The sequence below is a fragment of the Erpetoichthys calabaricus genome, chromosome 3 (genome assembly GCF_900747795.2).
Source record: "Erpetoichthys calabaricus chromosome 3, fErpCal1.3, whole genome shotgun sequence".
Lineage (NCBI taxonomy): Eukaryota > Metazoa > Chordata > Cladistia > Polypteriformes > Polypteridae > Erpetoichthys > Erpetoichthys calabaricus.
Window position 1 is genome coordinate 177,903,042 of NC_041396.2, and position 23,278 is coordinate 177,926,319.

The 23,278-nt window shown below is 34.5% G+C and overlaps 1 protein-coding gene across 3 annotated transcripts in view; it reads right to left on the reverse strand.

The window, feature by feature from the left end:
* The window catches only part of epha7 (eph receptor A7), a 141,467-nt gene that overhangs the window by 24,039 nt on the left and 94,150 nt on the right, over positions 1 to 23,278 (reverse strand). For all 3 annotated transcript variants that reach the window (XM_051925659.1, XM_051925657.1, XM_051925658.1), the window contains 4 exons: positions 5,784 to 5,908; positions 4,781 to 4,949; positions 4,201 to 4,309; positions 2,163 to 2,218 (listed from right to left, as the gene is read on the reverse strand). In XM_051925659.1, the coding sequence (XP_051781619.1) occupies positions 2,163 to 2,218; positions 4,201 to 4,309; positions 4,781 to 4,949; positions 5,784 to 5,908 (459 nt within the window). The remainder of the gene's footprint in view (positions 1 to 2,162; positions 2,219 to 4,200; positions 4,310 to 4,780; positions 4,950 to 5,783; positions 5,909 to 23,278) is intronic.

The following is a 23,278-nucleotide window of genomic DNA, read 5'->3' on the forward strand; positions in this document are numbered from 1 at the left end:
TTTTTATCAAAATACTCAAAGAGTGACCTTGTTTCACTGTTCATAGTGTGCCAGTCAGAAATCTGGTAGATCAAAGCTTAGATAATAACAGCAATCTGGCAACTAAAATAAGCAAGAAAGAAAGAAGAGTGTTGTTTTTAAAATTCTACAATAGAAAATCCAGGAGGTGGTAGGCAGCCAGTTGGCCAAGGTCTCCAGGACTGTGACTTTGTTTTTGACTTTAATATACCTGCCATTATTCCAAAGAGGTATATTATAGCTTAACTAGTGATTAAAAATTGGCCCTGTATAAGTAAGTGTGTATGTGTATATAAGTAGTCTCTGTGATGAACTGCCCTATGACTGATGGAACTGAAATAGGCTCAGGCACCCTGTGACTTTTTGATAGAATGAGTGGATTCAGACAGTGAAAGAATTCAAATGATCTTTAAAATGACATCAAAACCCCAGATAAAAAGCACCCCAGTACATAAACAAACTAAGGACTCAAATTTCAATATATAAAGAATACTAAATGACTCATTTTAAAACTTAAAATGATTACAGTACAGTAGACGTCAAAGGAATTAATTAACATGATTAGGTGTAATTTATCGGAGTTTAACCAGTGCATGATTAATAGAAACAAATCCAAGTCAAATGCAGAGGAAAACTGGTAAAACAACATCAGGGAACTATTAGTGAAGGTCATTTTTGTAGCATTTTGGTACTAATCTTTAAAACCAAAAGACTAGTTTAGTTCCAGGATTTCATCAAATCCACAACCATTTCACACTTTTTACTGACCTGTTCATGCACTCTAATTCAGGATGACTAAGCTCTTTGCATTTATTATAATTATGTAAATATTCTCTGTATTTTAAAAAACTTTTGTATGACTGACTATTCTCTTAAAAATGTGAATAATTATGATCACAAGAGACTTATGTGCAATAAATTAAATTTTTGACTATGAAGCCTCACTAATTAATTATCTGTGTATTACTAACAACTGGCTGCTTTTCACAAAAAGGTGATAATAAAGGCAAGCTAGAATATCAATTCACTCATGTGTACCAGTATCTTCAAAAGCATTAAAAGAGTGATTTGTGCTTTGCACTGTAGATACATTTTAATCCACACACTGTGTATGAAGAAGAAAAACAACAGCTTGATTACAATGAAAACCTGAGGCCACTGTGGCACACTAGGGACATGGTTATTTGCTTGTGTACAAGACTACTGCACTGTTTCCTCTTTTAACAGCTACTTACATGCAACAACAATAATCTACACACTAGTGGGATATAAATACACTGATATTCTTCTCAGCAATATTTGTAATTAATGAAGAAAGGTGAACATTTCCATTAAAATAATGGTATTTAAAGAGTAGTTAAGTAAAATTCAAACATGTCAGACCTGTGTGCAATCTCATTAACTGGCTAAGTGTCTTGAACAGATATTGTTTTACTGAATAAACTAGAATATTTTCTGCTTTCATTTGTAATTGCTTTGTCCATAGAGGCTGTCCTGAGGTATGATGGGAGATGTCTTATCACAGAGGCATGCAAGACAAATTGGGCCTACAACCACAATGTATACAGAAAATATCATCTATCACTCTGGCAGAATTTCATCACTTAATATCAAAAAATGGGACTTTTATGAGGGTATACCATTGATCTTTCACTGAATTAGTCAAGAATGGGGCATCTAGCAAAGCCTGTGAGTAAGAGCTATTACATGCTCTACTTAGAAACACTTGGGTGGCTTTGAACCTGTGAACCTGCTTTCTGTGGTATTGGTCCTGACACGCTGGACCTCTGCTACCTAATAAGCTTGATATGCAACAATCAGCAACCTTATCTCAAGGACGATCATTAGAGTGACAGTAAACCAGGGAAAAACAACAAACTGAAACTAAGCAACAATGCAACCTATTTACAAATTACTTAAGGGAACAAAGAACAGACAATGGCATTTAGCTTAAGATACAACACAATTTTTACTGAACATAATGTGCTAGTATGTGAAATTTCTTTCGATTTTCACATACAGTACGTATATCTTAAATGAATCTGTCACCCAGATTTTCATACTTTATAAAAAATAAGCACATTAACTGTCCCTCTGTTATTTCAATACAAGCCTAACTTTGGGAGTATATATAAATTACTTACACTGAAAATATAATTCTTCGTCCCCTTCTTGATCAGCTTTGCTATAACCACAGTGCCTAGATGTAAAAAGAAGATTACAATGTCATTCATTGAATTACTGATGTTATACTGCATGTACAAGACACGGCAGAGCTACACTAGATGTTGCTTGTAAAACAAGGTTCAACTTATGACCATTTGTGTCCTTTTCTGAAGGGAAGATTTAACAATTTAGATTATTTCAGCTTAAGCAAAAGAAGAATTAAATGGTGCAGTAACTGTTTAAAATGAAAAAATTAAAATTGATATAAAGGATTTCTGTAAAAATAATTTGTTTAAGAGAACACAGAACATAGGTATAATAGACTTAAGAATATATTTTGAATATGTGCTACAAATTACTTGTAGATAAGTGGAACATACACCATATGAACATAAATACTGACAAGAATAGGCTCTTGAGCCCAGACATAGTTTGTATTCCTTTGTCACCTAATGTTTCCAAAATACTGAAATTTGTGGGTTTCCAAGGTGCTCTTTTCAGCTACACTACTTGGCAACATTTTCTATGTATCTACAGTTTTCTATGTGAATAAATACCTAATAATACATGCATGAAATGTATCCATATTCCACTTTTATCTGAACCCTGGCTTTCCTGTGGAAGCACTTGTTTTAAGACAACTCCTGGCATCCACAGTATTTGCATCTCTGTATTGTTTGGCTGCTAGCTAAAGAAAAAGTAATTACAATGCAAGGCGATTAAAATCAAGGCAACGTAGTATGCTCTATTACCATTAGTAATTGTTTACTAATGTAAAAAACGGCTGAAATGAAAACCTGCAGTGATTGCAGTCCTCTGTGATCTGAGTTTGACACCTCTATCATACACATTAGGAATAATGAAGGATTTGATATTGTGGATGCTGTGTATTGTGTTGTTAGAGGGTCTTGAAATCTCAGCTCTAACTTGACCAATAGAAATTAACAAGCTATGTTGGAAAAATCCGTTGCTCTCATTGAACTTTTTATTATAATAATTAACAGCAGTAAAAGAAATCTGCTGGCATGCTAAATGTTTGTTTGGGCATTTATTGTCACAGTATTTTTATGCCTAAATTCCAAATGAGAGTTTTATTTCTGTCTTTTATTGAGTTATCTGAATGAAAACCTAATTCATAGATAGAAACAACATTTTATTTCTTTTCCATCACTGGATATGGAGTACTCACTATATCTTTGATTTTGTTTCTAGAAGAAGAATTATATAGCCTTTTTATACAGCCTTTTGCAAAAAGACTTCCATATTAGTTTTTATGTTATATTATGTTTCCATTATGACACTGCCAACATTATCTACATATATAATCATGAATTAATTTTCAAAGCACGCACATCCAGATCTGTGTTGGCTGAAGCCTGTCAGGGCAGCATTTACTTCACATCAGGAACCTTCACTTGACAGAGCAGCTGTCAGTAATTGGGCACACTCAACCACTTGCACATTCACTTATAGTGAGTTGTCAGATTGTGTTGAACAATACATCTGTGGGATGCAGGTAGGAACTTCCAATACTCTAAGAGACATGGGAATTCATGCAACCTTTACACAGTCAGTGTATCGGATGAGATATGAACCTAGATCACTGATGAAATGAGACAACAGTAATAACTGCACCTCTGTGTTACCCACTATCTGCATTATATGCATAGTGGTATTTTAACATATATCACCTTTACAATATTATTATTGTGTTAAATTTAAAATTTGCCAATGTACCTAATAAAAAGTTTTACACTTGCCTGCTCTGGGAGGAGTGGATGTTTTCCTGGCATCTACTAAGCCTTAAAAAACTACTATAGGCTTTACTGCTGTTAATGTAATTTTTCCTCCAATTAGTAATAAATTAAATGTAATCTGTCAAATGAAATTGCTGCACTGTTTGACGGATGATGGAATAAGCTTGCATTCCAAGGTAATGACCCAGGGGTGAATGGAACTTAATTCACAAACATCAGCTTGCTGCTAAAGAAGGTCACAGAAACCACAAGTGCATACCTTCTGCCAATAATGAATCCAAAGACCATGAAGACAAGGATGATCGTGCCTGCCACTGCTACTACTGCTATGATAATGACTGGGTTCTGCTCACTGGAGACAGCTGTGGCTGAAAGGACAGCAAATTGCAAGAAACAATTGTATTTAGTTCTGTTAAAACAGACATACACAGAAATAAAATTAATATACTTTACATACTGTACTTAATGAAAATGTAATTCAAAAAGCTGAGTTTTAACTGTTATTTTTTTTAGAATTCTTTGATAATATAATATATAATATAACAATCTCAAGTTTGTTTAATCCGGATCGAGGTCATCAATAAGGCCACAGCTCATCATAGCAGCATCAGTTTGTCAAAAGGCTCACTCACACACACCAGCAGAACCAATTTAGAATCACCCAATAACATAAGCTTTGTGTTTGTGGAAGTGGAAAAACCCATACACGTACATAGAGAATAGGCTATCTTTATACACACAACAACCAATGAAGCTGAATCCATGAGGTTCTGGCACAAATGACTCTGCCACAAAGAACCCCTAAATATCTTGTAATACTAACATGACTAATGGCTTACCTGTAGCTTCCTCCTGTGTTATTATTTCTAATCTTGGACCATATGTGCCATAGCCTGCAGCAGTAAAAGCCCGGATCTGAAACATGTATGTTGTTCCAGGCTTCAGATTGTTAATCACAGCTGATGTGGTTTTAGTCTTCACAGTTGAATATGTGCGCTCCTTCTGATCCTATACCGGCATAAACAAAAAATAAGTGACATAAAGGAAAAGTAATATGACACAACAAGACTACACATCATGTGGTAACGGTCTTTGCTTTATTTATGACCGATTTTTTTGTTTTACAGAATGATCCAACAGACTTTGAAGTATATTTAAAAGAGGCCTCCCTACTTTATCTACTGCCAGAAATATATTTTATAATGAAATTATTACTTTTAATAGAATATGCAAATTAACTGTCACCATTTTTCTTTCACAAGGATGGGATATATTGTATTGGAACTGGTTAAAAGACTCTTTTAATGTCATTGAAATTAAGATCTTATTTTATTTACATTAATTTGAATTTATCAATTCAAAAATAATTTTCTTTTACGTAGTATACATTACTCATACTTGTTTTCAATGAATCTAGTGTTAATGTGACATACATTCACTAAAAGGTGATGTATATAATTTCATTCGTTTTAAATGGGACTAATTTACTTCTATAAATAAATGAAATAAATAAGGATGTGGGGGAGCCTCCACAAGACAAAACAAAAATAACCATAAAATATTACTTTTCAAGCTAACAGAATGCATATACTATACTAAGAATAAGCATGAAAAATAAGGCAGCTTTTACTTTTAAATGAACTAAATCACCTGTAGTAGGGAACATGATCAAACAAACACAAACCTCCTCTCAGACTGAAAACAAGCTAATTGAATTGCATGACCTGTTGTGTTAAGAAACATGAGAAACAAAAATCTTGACAAAACAAGTAAAAAATGCTAGAAATGTGAGTTGGTGTAATTGCCCTATTATTATGTTTGTCATATTCTCTTGGCACTCACTTTTTCATAATACTTGATTTCATATTCGGTGATGACCCCATTGGGATGCTCCGGCTCCTGCCAAGAAAGCTCAATGCTTCGCTGCAGAACTCTTTCCTTCACAACTTCACTAACCTGCGAGGGAGCTGTTTGAGCAAAACATGTCAATAAACACTGGGTAAACTCAAGCAATCAAATGTCAGGCCCAATCTATCCCATACTGAGTCATTTTCATTAAAAACACACACACACACAAACACACACCTTTTTGCTGCTAATGAATATTCAAAGATCTACTCATTAATGCTGGTGCCTCATAATAGAAATTTAAATTAAAGTGCAAGCAGCTGAAGATAGCATTATCCCAGGCACAACCAAACTGGAATTGATGGATTATGAATGACAATTAGACAAGTGAATTATAATTAAGTCTAAAAAATAATGACACAAAAGCTATTTTCATAACATTGTACCATAAAAGCTAAACATCAAAGATATTAATTAGAAGTGCATATGGTACAGATTGAGCCAGCATAAATCTAAGAAAATGTACCTACTCTATTGTTCAGTCCTATAAATGTTATCATTAATTAAAAACTGTACTGAACGTTTGTTAGAAATTTAAAATATTAATGCCACATTTACATTGTATTTGTTTCCAGATCATTACTTACTATTAATACTTGTTCTCCAACATTTGAACATTTTGGTGGTTTAGTATTAGCAAATGTGTCTTTTTGTTTTGCTTGTTTATGTTCATCCATCTGTTGTTTTGAGACTCTGCATTGTCCTATAGGTTGGGGATGTACAGCACAATCACACACAATTTCAATCATACTAGATAATTTTAGAGTCACTGATCAACCTAACAGCATATCTTTGGGATGCATAGTGACACAGGAAACTCATGTAAAAAATTCACACAGAAATTTATCACACCTAGGAGTCTGCAGCAGTAAGAAAGAAAAACTAATAACTATATTATATTATTGTGCTGCTCTTGATGATGCTCATCAATCCATCCATCTATTCATTATCCATCTTAAATTATGCTCTGTCACACACCATTAACTGTTCATATTAAGTCTATTAATGTATGTAACTTCAAAATCTTTAGCATTAAGGGCAGAACAAGAGCACCTGCAGAAAATCCATACAGACATGTAAAGACAGTGACCCAATCCAGAAAGCAAGCCAAGCTGCCAAAGCTAGGGATGCAGCACTGAAGCGCCATCCATTAACCAGCCAGTCTACATCTGTTTTTTGCATTATAATGTTAATTATTCTTAGTCTTTGCAGTTTAAGGTCCAATACAAAATTGCTAATAACAGCAATTATAGAATAGGAAATATCTTTTAATTTGAAATATACTGATGTCATCTTTAAAGTTATGAGTAATTTTGCCATAATTTCACTTAATACTTTAATATTAAGTTTCAAATTAGCAGGTTTGCCAAACATGGTTACAGCAAGATTACTGTGCCATTTTTCTGAAGCATTACAGCAAAAAATTATATTAATGTTCACACTGCCCATTAAAGAAGTGGCACAGATGTTCCCTCTTTGAAATAAAGGATAGAAGATAAAGTGGAAATGCTAACATTGGAAAAGTTCATACTGGTTCCATTAATTCATCACATTCTTTTATTTAAAATTCAGTAGAAATTGCTGCAAGTGTATGAAGACAAATAAATGCAATAAGAAATAAAAAGCACCAAAACACAAGTGCAGAAATTTAATTAATGGGAGCCACTGTTACTAAAAGTTTCATTCTAGCCATTCAGATAGTACACAACATCAAAATAACCCAGGAGACTGATGGAATTCAAACAACAAACACAAATAAACTTGGTGGTCCCCTGAGATCATGTCTGCTTACCCCTACACTATTTTCTTCTTCTTCATATTGCCCTGTTATGTACTGGTACCCTGTCCAGAACTTGCATTCACTGCTGTCTCCAGCCCCACCATGACCCTAATTTGAATCAAGTGGGCCTGATAAGGTTATGTTATTGTTGTTGTTATTATTATTATTATTGTTGTTGCTGAATATGTATAATTACTATATATTGCACTTCTTCAATATGGGTAGTGACGTCCTTTATACAGTAGTTCTATAACTCTGTGTTAGCCAGTGTAATTTTCTACTCTGTACTGCGCTAGGCTCGTAACATCACTTCAGGATTGGCCCACTAAATCAACAAGATGATTAAGATGGCAGGCTCAGTTATCTGATGTACATCATTCCTGCTGGAAGTATTAGCAGTGGCCAGAATGAAGACAAAACTGATGGCCATCAAGATTAATGCTGCACATCCTCTCTGTGACATGCTATCATTAAGTACTTTTGGACAATAAATTATTCAGCGAAAGTGTGTCAAGAAATGTTGCTGGGGCATCTTTATACCTATTACAATACCCCTTTATAATGTCTCACTGTCACTGCTTGCTTATCATTAACCAATCAGATGTTTCCTTTTTAGCAATTCATTGTATATTTCTGTTGTAGATTGTTGTTGCGGTTGTTTGTTGCTGTTATATTATTTATTGACCCTCTGTTAAAAAGCTAAATTTTCTCCTTGGGATTAATAAAGTAATATCTATACCGTACATTTGTATCTATGTTATAGTCTCAAAAACTACTACATTTAAAAGGGAAAAGTAGACATCACATATCCTATGTCACAATTTGATTTTTTTATGGACTTTCTCTTTTCATTAGCCTTACTAATCAAAGAAAAGAAATATTACATTAAGCTATATTCACCACTACTGGAATCCTAAACAGTGTCCTCTATACATTTGTTCACATACCCACAGATTGTTAATCCAAAAAGGTAGTATATTTCACCTTACAATTAGAACAAATATAAAATACAGTGGTATCAGAAAAGATTTCCATCCATCCATCCATCCATTATCCAACCCGCTGAATTCGAACACAGGGTCACGGGGGACTGCTGGAGCCAATCCCAGCCAACACAGGGTGCAAGGCAGGAAACAAACCCCGGGCAGGGTGCCAGCCCACCGCAAGGCGCACACACACACATTCACACACCAAGCACACACTAGGGACAATTTAGAATCGCCAATGCACCTAACCTCCATGTCTTTGGATTGTGGGAGGAAACCGGAGTACCCGGAAGAACAGACACGGGGAGAACATGCAAACTCCACGCAGGGAGTACCCGGGAAGCGAACCTGGGTCTCCTAACTGCGAGGCAGCAGCGCTACCACTGTGCCACTGTGCCGCCCAACAACCAAAATCTATACTGTATATACAACATGCTAAGGGTTTTGTTCATCTGTCACGTGAAGACTCGTGAACTTAATTAAAAGCATATGATGTGATACACACTGGAGAACCAAAATGTGGGTTGTAGAAACTTCCACAAAATAATTAGGTTTGTGTCTTTCTTATGGTAAACTGCTTAGGAGGTTGAGATGGCAGAAAGGAGAAGAACAGTGGCGACATCTGCTGAGCATGAAGCGCATTACTGAAGTCATTCATAGGAAGAAAAAGAAGAACAGCAGCATCATCTGCTGAGCATATAGTATGGTATACAGAATGCATCTGTAACAAAGACAGGCAAATGTCTGTGTGCAATGACCTGTCCTCATGTCTGCAAATGAATGTGCTTCGCACTGCCATGGCACAAAAAGGACTTCTAGTAGTGACATGTCCTGAGAGTTAAGCCAAATGCAGGATATGCTTCAGTGACAATGAACGAGAAACAATAAGAAAAAGACAGACTGAAGCACATAGCAAAATGGAAAAGGTCAGTTTGCTCTATATGAACCACCTTGCTTTGAAGTCCAGAGGTCCACGTGTTTCATATTATTAAATCAGAAATTCTTCTTTTGTGTCTTTAGATCTAAATTGCATTTTTGGTTGCTTCATAAAATTCATTACAGTAAAAGTTAATTTTAAAATTAGAAAGATTAAATAAAATTCAAAGATAAAAAAGACTGGTAGATATATAGTGACGCCTAATGAATTGCATGTCCTGGGTTTGAATTTTGAGTTCAGACACTGTCTATGTTGAGTTTGCAAATTCTTCCCAAGAGTCTGGGGTTCTCTCTGGGTATTCCTGCATCCAACATATGTGTGTTCCAGGTTGGTGATTCCACAATGGCTACTTCTGAATGTGACTGTTTGTGTGAATAATCCCTGTAATGGTCTCCTGTCCTGTCTAGTATTGTCACCTGCCTTGTGCTAAATGTTGCTGGAAATATCACAGCACCCACCCCACCTCCTCCACCCCCACTGAATCAGATTAAGCGGATTGGGCAATTTTATATTAGTTCTAAAAAAAAAATTCAATTAGAACAAAGCAGCACTACATAGTGAATCTACATTTTTAAAGTGTCATTTCGCAATTATGTATGTACAGACAGTATAAGCAAACACAATTATAATATAATTAAAATCCCCTCTATTTAACTACTAAAAACCTAGATTTGATTACATTTGTACATCAAAATGAACCAGGATATGACAGGGTTAATGGATTTTGACAGAACAATTTTAACATCCACAGCAGACTGAGTGCAGCCCGAGCTTAATGAACAGTCTAAACACCAAAATCTGTAATTGATTGTGAACAGATCTTTTGGACATGCATTTGTATAATTGTCTACATATGCTTTTTGCCTGTTCGAACATGTTAACAACAGATACACTGTAGAAATATTTCCATTATTATATTTTTACAATAATTAAAAACAAATATCAGTCCTAATATTTCAAAATTATTCTCATTACATTTTATAAAAAATGTGCAAGTCTATGTAATTATTAATGGTAAATTTTGTAAGGTGCATCTGCAGCAAAACCATGATTGAAAAAGTTGAACACAACAGCCGCATCAGATCTCACTTAGTTTAACTATGCCGTCTTCATTCTGCTACAGAACCATCTTTAAAATGTTATTGTTAACTCACAAAAGAGTAAATTCTAAAAGAAAAGACGTTTCATTGCTGTTTACCGTGTATTGTTCTAGAAAAAATCTTGACCCACCATCCTTCTTGCTATGACAAAATAAAGCTCTGCAGAATGCTAACCTTAGCCTTTTCTATTTAGCTGCTTGAATCATTGAATCAAAATGTTAAAATGTTAAATGAAACCCATCATTTCTCTCCTATATTTTTCATCTTTGCAATTTTGGTGCAATTTTATGTAGATTTGACAAGTTTACATTTGCAGACTGTAACCAGAGCCACAATGTTTTTTGAGACTAACATTTGATTTACTTTGCAAATTCAGTTTTCACTTTAAAGGGACTAAGCTATAAACAGTACAGGAGGAGGTCCAATTGATTAATTATACTTGAGAGGTTAGTCTATTTTAACAAACCTTCCATAAGGATCATGAAATGATATATTGTAATGATTACTTTAGAAACATCATTTAAATAATGTACAGTATTAATTATCAATGTAATTTATTACAGTAATACATTTATGTGTTTTGAGTTGTGTTATTCAAATGTTATAAATAGGAAAATAAAAAGTGCCAAAATCATGCTTAATTGTTTCTTTATATACAGCAGTTTACTAAATAGCTCCATATATTCTGAACACGACATAATATAAAGGGATTTTTTTATGGCATCCCTGAGTCGAACTGTTAATAAATTTTGATTTCCACAATAACACACACCACAAATAAACTGCATCTGATGCGCTCCACTCTTTTCATTTGGAAGGATTACTTTTGCCTAAGACAACAGAATATTATATATTCAATTGGACAACACAGTAGCACACTACTGCTTCACAGCTCTATGAATTTAGTTCAATTCTTGGCACTGTCATTGTTTGTACCCTTTAGTGCAAAGGTTTTAACACTATACTTTGGTTTCCTTCCAGTTCCCACAAATGTGCATGTTGGGTCACTTTGTATCTCTAAATTGCACGTAAGAGAGCGTGTTGAGATGCCCCTGAATATGCCTGATGACACATTAGTGTCAATTTTTCTGAGCCCTATGTGCCTGTTATAGGCCTTGGTTCATGGAAATGTATAATGGAGAAACTATTATAAAATAGATGGATGAATAATAGAGTAGCTTGCTAGTCTAAAAGGTCTTTCCTTCTTATTCTAAGCCAAATAACCAAAAGCACACAGAAGTATTTGTTTTTGGGGTTATCCTGCACAAACTTTGCAAAAACAGACATAATTTAAAGCTGGTTTCATGATGTCCTATTGCATATCAGATGGCAAATTGTTCAAAATCTAACTCCTTCACCTGTTTAAAAGACCCTTGCTCATAGTCAGACATGGCTGTACTAAAAATGTATTTTCATCCTAAACTGATTCATACCTTTCTATAACTACAATATGTTTCCTAGACTTTTCTTTTAGAGGCGCTGACATTCCCTTTTGACATCTTGCAGACTATTAATTTTTATGAATTCATGTATTAATTAATTTAAAACTGATTTGTTACATTAAGAATGTAAACCATAATAATAGTTACTTTATTTAAAATGCCAAATCAATCAACTCAATCTACTTTCTAAATAAGTACAGGAGGGATACAAAAATGCTTCATTCAGTGTCCAAGTATTTTGTGCCTTGTAGTGTGGTTACTTGTGGAAATTAAAAAAAAAAAACATTTAATATGCTGCATGTTTATTAGAAATACTATTTCTCTCAGTATTTTGAACTTCTTCTGTACATACAGTATACAGCTAATGTAACTGATGCAGATTTCATCATTCAGGTAGTACTACTGGGGGTCCTCGGGTTACAACATCTCGACATATGACGTTTCGAGTTTACAACGCTCACTCCCATAAAAACTTAAAAAAATTGAGAAGTGAGTGTTTCGGCTTATGCCATTAGCGTCGTACTTACAAACTATGTGGGTGAACTAGTTTGGTTGTGCGCGGCACAAGTGTTCCGTTTGTGTTGCTTTGTTTATGACTTTTTGGCCCTTATTATGGCTCCTAAACGAAAGTCAGAGTCTTCAGATGGTAGTGCTTCGAAGAAGAGGGAAGCTATCACAATGAAAGTGAAATTAGACATTGTAAAGAGATGAGAAGGAATAACGGTAAGGAATTTTTTTAACACTCATTTTTTGTCATTTTTTTCTGTTACTACAGTACAGTGTACAGTACAGTATATTTATGTTCTTTTCTTTTTTCTGTGGCTTAGTTGTGTTTTTATTTTCTAGATTATGATATTTCAAATGTGTTATGATAGGTAAGTGACTTAGGCTGGGGTGTGTTTCGACTTACACCAAAATTCGGGTTACATAACTGTTGTAGGAACGGAACTGTGTCGTAACCCGAGGACCCCTGTATAGCTCTCCATTTCATATGTGCACAGTGATGGAAAAACACAACACCTTTGTGCAGGAATGACACAAATTTCTATTTGAGAACATAGAAACTATATATTTGTATGCATCAAGAAAGAAACTTGTCTTGAGCAATGTAAGAGCACTTGGTTGTATTGGTTCTATAGAGTTTTCCAGGATCACCTTAGTTCTAAAAAAATCTTTTGCTGAAGTGTTGTTCAGATTTATAAAGAGTATGCTGTAAATAATAATTTAAAACATGCATTTTCTTGTCTCTGTAAAATCAAAAGCTCAAACTCAATTCTTTCATGAGCAAACTGTGAAAAACAGTTAAAATATTGCAAAGCTGGGAAATTTTGAAGACCACAGATAAAAGATACAAGATTATATATTTAAGCTTCTCCTGCTAAAATGAACAAAACATAATAAAACACCATTTTGCCAAAATGACAGGAGATTGTAGCTTGCTTGAAATTTATATACAATATATATATATGTGTGTGTGTGTGTACTGACAGATAATCTCATGGATTGTAGAGTGAAGCAAATAAAAGTGCTGACTCTTTTCTTTCTGGTATATGATCTGGGGTTACTATGGGTCTCAGACCGCAACATTTGCTAACCTCTTATGAATTGTTGCACTGTGGTTGCTACTGGTCTGGCTGTGTACAAGACACATTTGAATCAATCAAATGCAATGGATGCCCTTCTGGCAGTATAGCCAAAATCAGTACGACCCACAGCGCTTTGAAAATGCAACTTAATGAATGAGTTTTGACATGTAATATGCCAGCCTAACTGATGAAGTAAAATAACATTTCTTACAAGCAGGAAGGATGGAAAAAGGAATAAGCATCTTTTGGTCTTTATGGTATATAAAATCAAGATGAGAGCCCATACAATGCAGTGATCTCAAGCTCGTCTATTTTTTTCAGTTTCACTTTTTATATGGAGACTAATGCTACCTGCAATACTAATAACGACATAGCCCAAAGGTATACGGATCAGCAAATGAGTCCAATTGGCACTGGGGCATTGTTTTTTCTTCTGAGTTATGTACATTTACTATTTGAATTCATTGCCAGTGACAAGTGTCAATTATGTACAGAAGAGTTATAAAATGGAAGAGGTGGAATACAATTTAGAATCATTTCCTGGAGAGAAATTCAGGTGCAGAGCTATAATTGAATCTCTTTCAGCTAACTATTTGTCACTTATATGAAATTTGACAGCATAACTGATGACTTAAAACATTTCTCCTGATAAATATATTAAGATTTTGGGACAAAGGCAATACATTTACTAGAAGTAAAAAACAAAAAACATACTCCACATTAAAATACCTATGTGACTTTAGCAGAAAAACAGTTTATATATATATATATATATATATATATATATATATTTTTTTTTTTTTTTTTTTTTTTTCAATGAAATGAACATGTCACTTCTGGTTCTCATAAATACTGTAGCTGGTTGCTCAGATAATGTTTATAGGTAGTGAGGCCTCAGGGTCAAATAGCACAACGATAGCTAAACTCCTCCATATATCCCACAAATGTAGTAATTCGAGTGCCTTACTGATCTTTATACCGCTTTCCACTTGGAAGGAAGGAAGGTCGATTGATCAGCATGACACACATGAGTCATGCAAGTACTTTAATTATTTTGTAACTATCTGTCTCTGTGGCTTCAGGCAATTCTTGTTATAATCTGTCTAGATATTTTTTAGCCTCTTGACCAACTACAATTCTTACTGTAATAAAATCTCAGCAGTGCATAGTAATGAATTAACTATATCTCCTTTATACACTACATCTATACTCTATACACTTCATCGTAAGGCCTGTGATGACTAACTTTGTGGTGTCCTCTCGCTCAGTCTGTCACTAAGGTTCCAGAAAGTGCTGCTGATGTGGAAAACATATTGCATTGTTCCAAAAAAGGCAGGCACCTCCTCACCTAATGACTATAGACCATATTTATTTATCCATTTCTGTATTTATTAAATTAAATAGCTTTTGTAAAAAGCTTAATTTCTCCCTGGGGAAAAATAAAGTTCTGTCTATTTCAGTTATGGGACGAACTCGACTTGCTGGAGATGGTAGGTGGGGGACAGAATGAACACAAAACTGACGGCTATTATGAACATTGCTGCAAATCCTCTTTATGGCAGTCTATCATTAAGCACTTTTAGACAACAAATTATTTAGCAGAAGTGTATCAAGAAATGGACTTAGGACTCCCTTGAAAGGATAGGAACAAATCTTTATAATGTCTCACTGTGCCTGCTGTCTTATCATTAACCAAGTCAGAGGTTTTAATCTTTTATAATTCATTGTGTGTGTTGGTGGGGGTTGTTGTTAAAATCATGTGTTATAAGATTTCTTGAGCTTCTGTAAAAAAAAAAAAGCTAAAAGTAAATGACTATCTATCTATCACACTTGCAAAACTGTTAATGGATAAACAAAACTGAATGAGGTGTGGATCAGATTCATTTGGTCAGGCCTTTCACAGACTGTACTTTGACAGCACGTGTCCCAAGTTAAAGTTTAGATAACAGAATGCATGCTTAAGCCCTTTCATTCATTCACTAATATGAAGCATGTAGGAAAAAAATAGTGATAATCACTTAGCTGGAGCCCTCATGTCAATATATAAAAATGAGCATATAGATTTATTTTTTATTCAAATACAGTAGAGTCTCGCTTATCCGACATAAACGGGCCGGCAGAACGTTGGATAAGCGAAAATGTCGGATAATGGGAGGTGTTAAGAAAAAGCCTATTAAATGCCAATCTATATTATAATTTTACACATTACGAATCTAATAATCATGTTTTACAACAAAACAACAGAAAAAATGAACTTAGCAACAAAAAATAGACTACGCTAACGCTCTCAACTTGCAGTTCTTGTTGCCTATTGATGCATTTTTTTTTTTTTTTTTTGTGGTGGGACGTCGGATAATACGGAATGTCGGATGAGCGAAGGTTGGATAAGTGAGACTCTACTGTATTATAATTTAACAAAATTTCAACCTTATAAACTTTAATTGCTTCCTTTTAGTGTTTACAAAAAGGTTAAGCTCCTGGTTGAACCTATTTATACTACAAGCAAGATCATGTGGTAAGTTTGCAAGTAAAAACTAGGATAATCAAGTATTTTTAGTGATTCATCAAAATGCTAGGACTAAAGAGGGAGAGTTTCCTTAAAACACAGTTAAATGTCATACTGTCCCGGAGTGTTACATCAACTGTTTGAAGTTTCTAGATGATCCATTAACAAAATGATATTCTAAACCTCTTTATAAAGAACTGTTTTGCATAAAGAGCAGTCTAGCCCAACCCTAACAGAATCAAGCATATTTTATTAAAACCTTCCTAATATTCAGTTATTAATCCATGCATGATATAAATGATCCCTTTTAAAATCCTACATTTATATAAATGTTGACAATATTTACATGCAAACATAACAGCTGTCTTGATTGTTTTTATTGTCAGTTATATTTATTTATTTTCTGTTGGACAAGCATACCTTCCTAATTCAATATTCTAAATTCTAAACATCTCTTCATCACATTAAAAAAACAGAAATAATGTTGTATATTTTGCTAATGTGATCTGATTTAATGAAAGATATGCTGTATAGATAGATAGATAGATAGATAGATAGATAGATAGATAGATAGATAGATAGATAGATAGATAGATAGATAGATAGATAGATAGATAGATAGATAGATACTTTATTAATCCCAATGGGAAATTCACATTCTTCAGCAGCAGCATACTGATACAATAAATAATATTAAATTAAAGAATGATAATAATGCAGGTGAAAAACAGACAATAACTATGTATAATGTTAAATGTTAACGTTTACCCCCCCGGGTGGAATTAAACAGTCGCATAGTTTGGGGGAGGAACGATCTCCTCAATCTGTCAGTGCAGCAGGACAGTGACAGCAGTCTGTCGCTGAAGCTGCTCTTCTGTCTGGAGATGATACTATTAAGTGGATGCAGTGGATTCTCCATAATTGATAGGAGCCTGCTGAGCACCCTTCGCTCTGCCACAGATGTTAAACTGTCCAGCTCCATGCCAACAATAGAGCCTGCCTTCCTCACCAGTTTGTCCAGGCGTGAGGCGTCTTTCCTCTTAATGCTGCCTCCCCAGCACACCACTGCGTAGAAGAGGGCGCTCGCCACAACTGTCTGATAGAACATCTGCAGCATCTTATTGCAGATGTTGAAGGACGCCAGCCTTCTAAGGTAGTATAACCGGCTCTGTCCTTTCTTGCACAGCGCATCAGTATTGGCAGTCCAGTCTAATTTATCATCCAGCTGCACTCCCAGATATTTATAGGTCTGCACCATCTGCACACAGTCACCTTTGATGATCACTGGGTCTATGAGGGGTCTGGGCCTCCTAAAATCCACCACCAGCTCCTTGGTTTTGCTGGTGTTCAGGTGTAGGTGGTTTGAGTCGCACCATTTAACAAAGTCATTGATTAGGTCCCTATACTCCTCCTCCAGCCCATTCCTGATGCAGCCCACGATAGCAGTGTCATCAGCGAACTTTTGCAACCATCTATATTTTCTGATGATATAGGAGGTTAATTACCAAGGCATTGGTATTTTCCTAGTGAAAGTTAACAAATGTCTTCATAAATGACATTTGGCAAATTCTGTCACCACCTTAAGGTTATTTTACATTAATATTGATTTCTCAAATTCTGCAAGCTAAAGCTTCCTTGTATCTGGAGATAGCTTACAATGGGTAGGTGGCACAAAAAATATTGCAGTGCTATATGTTCAATATTTGATATGTATGAACTACATGAAATAATGAATGTTAACTAGTTACCAATATAAGACCTATATAGTAAAAGCTGTAAAATCTGGTCAGGTTCACAAAATGGTATTTGCAAAATGCTGCTTTACTAATTGGTAATGTATTGCTAACTAACTTCCCTATCCATAAATTTTTATCTATTCTTTTTCCCGCGTTGGTGCCATCTCCAGCTGTTTTATAACTATATTCCTTTTGACTTAGGCTTCTATTGATTATGCTGGATTATTTAAGTGAGTGCTATACTGTACTTATTTCAGGAACTATCTTTTTCAGTCTCTCATTTCCTTTTTTTGACTTCTTCCATCTTTTCTTTTTCTTTCTTTCCATCTTTGATTCATGCTTGTAATTATAGTACAGTTTCCTTTGCCTGTACCAACTAATTCAAATTTATACCAGACTGTAACACTATTTACAAATAAATCCCTGCTGCAGAGACTCAGAATGGAAACCAGCCTTGAATGGAAAGCCATGCTTACACAAATACCCACATTCACACAAACATGACTAACTTAATGACACCTAATATCTTAAGATATATGTCTTTTAGTTGTGAGAAGAAGATACCAATAAACAAACAAAAAATAAGCATGCAAACATGGATAAACATGCAAACACCCAACAGATATTGGCTGTGCTGGAATTCAAGCCCAGCCACAGTAGTTTGTATTGCTGAAGTGATACTACTGCTGGTAGAGGTGGAGGAATATGCTGTTGAGTTTTTGGATACTACAGGTTTCATAATTTTATCATGAGAAGTGTCCTTTACCTTTGATTTGATGTTGTAGGCCAAAACTACCCAGAATGAAAACACAACGAATATACATGTATCTTTTCTGCTTAAATCACTTCATCATGTTTTGAACCAACAGAAGAGCAACATCTGTGCGCCATTTTTTAAAACTGAACAGCAAGGGAAATACAATGCACTGAAGCAATAGGCAATGCATTAGATTTTCTATATCCCCTGTGAGAATATACTGTAATGGATTTCCGCAACAACAAACTTTTTTTTCTGTTGTGTTAGATCCATTACATTCTCACAGGCTTTTAAATGTTATGATTATTTGCTGAATAACAAAACCTGCTATTTATTTTATTCTTAATCAATTTTTACAAACTGTGGTCACATGCTAATATTCAAATATACATATCCTTAATTTTCTTTGAAAATGTATCGTTTTATGAAATGCTACTGGCAGCAATTATACAGAACCAATCATGCCTGAAGTGCACTGGGCTGGGCTGGGTTTAAACTCTAAATTATCTTAATCAATAGCCAGATAAAAGGAACTCAAAATTCCTTGTCTGCTGTGGTTCATGTGAGAATTGCATATCCCTAGCTGTATATCAAAGAAAGCATTTGAAAAAAGTCCAGTGCCTTTTAAGCTCTTTCCCTACCTAGTAGACCACACACATTTCCAGACTCTGGACATTTTGGCACAACATGTGCCAAGTGCCAGTTTTATTCTAAAAGAGATGATTATTTAGTCAATCAGTAGACTGCACACACACAACACAGAAAAATGGGAAAAAATTTACTTTCTCTGTTCCATCCAGTCAGCAGTGGCTCAGTGAGTCAGAAAATAAAATCTCAGCTCATGATAGGCCCTCGCTTTGATGAATGTGGTGCAAGTTGCTCAGAATGGTTTGACAAAGCTTTTGCCTGTAGCTCATATTCAGTGTTGGTTGCTGTGACAATTTTTGCTAGCAAGTACATTTCCCAAGAAATGGAGGCTGCCAGCATTTTGTAACAGAAAAGGAAATGAACTGCACTTTTTGACCTATATTTTTACATCTCTAAATATAAGGAAAATGAAATTTCATAAAGCAGCATGAGTTGTTTAGGTCTTATAAAATACATATGCAAGCAGTTATAGTTTCTGAGAATTATCATTATCAACAAATCTAATTATACAAAGCACAAAATGTTTATGTTAAAATAAAACAGTGGGGTAGTTTCCCTCCATCTCAAATCTCAATTTAATTACTAGATGTACATGTAATGTAATATTTAAAAATTACAAAATATTAGTGGTAACGTAGTATGATTTAAATGCATTTAACATTTGTATTAAAAACTTTACTAGAGAAACCAACTAAGTGGCAAAGAATTTCATATGATATAAACTTTATAGCATAAATTTTTAAAAGAAGCAGTACAATTAATTAATGACATTGTGTAATGTATGAATATCATGGATGAATTATTATAGAATGTTTGGCACACTATATGTCTCTTTTATAAAAAGAAATTATACATTTTATAACTTTTGTTTTAAGATTTTCATAAGTAAGTGCTTAAGAAGTAAACATAAAATGGCAATATAAAAAATGGTGATTTAAAGTAATGAGAAAGTTAGATAAAACCCAAGAACAGAGTCTCCTGAAATTAATTAACTGAGAATAATTTCAGATCCTGTCTTTGAGCTTTGATCTGACAGTTCAAGGTATTTCTGTGTATGAACAGTAGAGTGTCAATGGACAAGAGAGTGACATTTCAGACTATATGCCGAATGAGGGATTGATTCACACATTATAGCCGTTCAAATAGGAGAATTTAAGAAGCAGTCAGAGGCAAGACTTGAATAGTTCATTCACATATATTGTGTTAAGTTACTGCTCACTTTCATTATTTGTTTACAATAATACTGCAAATTCTAAAAGTACCAAAGTTATTTTTATTTTAGTTTACATTGCATACTGAATTAAATTCAAATGTACAGTATGTGTTGATGCAGTCTTGGGTTAGAAATTTTCACTGGCCATTGCCTTTATACATTTTACATATTGCCTCTGTGTCTGCTGAGGATTTCCTTCTGCATCACAAAGATGTGCATGTTAAGTTAATACATAACTCTAAACTGGTATAGCATGTTTCAGTGTTTGCATGTGTGTTTCCTACAATGGACTGACAACCTTTCCTGGGGTTGTCAATTATTAATCACCTTTAATAACACCTAATCAGCTCTTAAAGGTCCACGAAAGCTGCAATGTCACATTCTTTAAAAAAAAAAAAAATTCAATGTTTTTTGGAAACAGGCATTTACCTAAGGTTTTTGTTCATTTTAGAGGTTATTTAAATATAATTTAGTCGATTTATAATTCTATGTACTTTTGAATACATTATTAAGGCAAAAAGTTAAATATACTAGTATTGCAATTTTAAAGTATACCAGTCTTTGTTTCTGAGCTGAAATCTAAAGAACTAGATGAAACTGTCAGTTATTTACTTCATCCAAATTATGCTGTCATTCAACAGACAGCTTAAGTATAGTCATTTGCCTTATTAAACTGCCCAGTCGATCAACAATGTTAGCTTGTACACATGATTTTTGTATTGCTAACAGCTTTTTAATCACTAGGTTTTGCTCATGATTGTTTGTTAATAATCAAAGAAGGCTTGCCAAACTCATACAGAAGAAAAAAGAAACAGCAAATGCATCCACGGACAATTAGCACATCCACTGACAGACTTATAAAAAAGAAACTAAATGTTAAAAATGATTTTTCATTGTTCTAACAGTATGATTGGTATCAACACTCTTATTTCAAAAGGGTAAACAAATATCCACTTTTCAGTTCAAAGGATAAACATGTTTTCTGATTGTTGAAATTAGACAGACTGAATCTGACTGCACAGTCTTTACACTCAGTTGGTGGGAGCTTTCCAAGTCAATCTTACAAATCTTTTAGGCCTCTGGACATTCAAAGCTGTCTATCTGACCCTCAGCTAGGTCTAAAATCAACAAATCAGTCTGCAAACAAGTGCTACATAAATCTGAAATGCAACCAGTTTAATGCTTAAAAAGACTATTTAATATGAGTCGTGTGTAAAAACATTGCATGGCTGCCAAAAGCAACAAAGCTAGCTAACTAAACTTTAACTGTCTTTAAAAATAAATGGAACAAGTGAGGTGCCTAAACAGTTTAACATACGGCACTCCCACACTACCTGCATTTGTAATTGCGCCACTGTGCTAGAGTTCTAAAAAAATTCACAAGCAATTAAAGAATATTGTCTGACCTTGACAAAATACAAGATGATGGCCTTAATCTATGAAAGAAAAATTCCAAATTTTGGTGCAAAATATTTTTGGAACATATTTCTCTAAAAAAACACATAAATTGTAGAATAACCAGGGGTGGGGTCTGATTTGTCTTCAATTTTGTTGGGTTATAAATTGATCTATTTGTATGGAATGATTACAATGAAAATTAATAAAATAAAAATATATAAAAAACAAAATTTAGAATAACCAATAATATTTTAAAAGTTATGAGCTCAAAAACAAGGATTTAGGAAAGCAAAATACTAGCATAAGATTAATTTTTGCCTGGTATGTTTTGGTACCAGGCAGGGACAATAGATTTCACTGTCCAAAGGCTAACCACAAAGAGCTGAAACTAGTGAACAAAGGGTACCCAATGGCGAGTCCTGTAAGAAGGGCAATGGGCTTACAATAAAAATAAGCATTTTAAGGGAAGTGATTGATGATGCAGAAGAATTCTGCACTCTTGCCAACAAATAAAATTGTGAAAGAAAAGCTTCACTGAACAGCTACAAAGTCAATTACTTCAAAGGAACTACCACAGAGGTTGGTACTGTTGTATGCAATTATCCAAAGACATTATCTTATTAAAGCCCATGCTAAGTGGTGGTTCCTTCCTTTCATGATATTAGAGCATACTCTGCTAATTATATCTATGTTATGTAAATGTATATAATTTTATTTGCCACAAATACATTTAACATGCATCACAGGTCCCATTTGGAATGGTTTTAGGGGGACATGTAAAGGGGACAAAAATCAGAAGTAAAGATCCCTAACTACACCTAAACAGGGATTCCTTCAGCATAACAGCCACCACCCCAACTGTGAAAAAAAAAATCACCAACTGTGAAAAAAATAGATGGTGCAAAGCTTTGAATTCACATTCAGGAGAGTCACAGCCTCTATTATGCTGACATTAGCTTATTATATTCTGTATAACAAATACTTCAAATTCTGTTAAGAAGAAAAGCAACATTTAACAACTACCAGGCTGAAACCTACAAAGCAGTTATCTGTACCTTGTTAAAATTTCCCACACATGTCTTCAAGGTATCATTTTCCTTTGTTTACCTTCAAAGTGACACTGTATTGTAGCTGACTTTTCATTTCAAGTATATCTGCAGAAAAGTGTTGTCTTTGTCTATATATTAGTGGATAGGCAGCACAGAAGCACTGGCCAGTGCTATAGTCTGGGCCTGAGCACTGACTGTGTTGAGTCTGCAAATTTTCTCTGTGTCTGTGTATGTTTTCCTCATACATCTCAAAGATGTGCTTCTTAGGTTACCTGGGATCTCTACACTGAT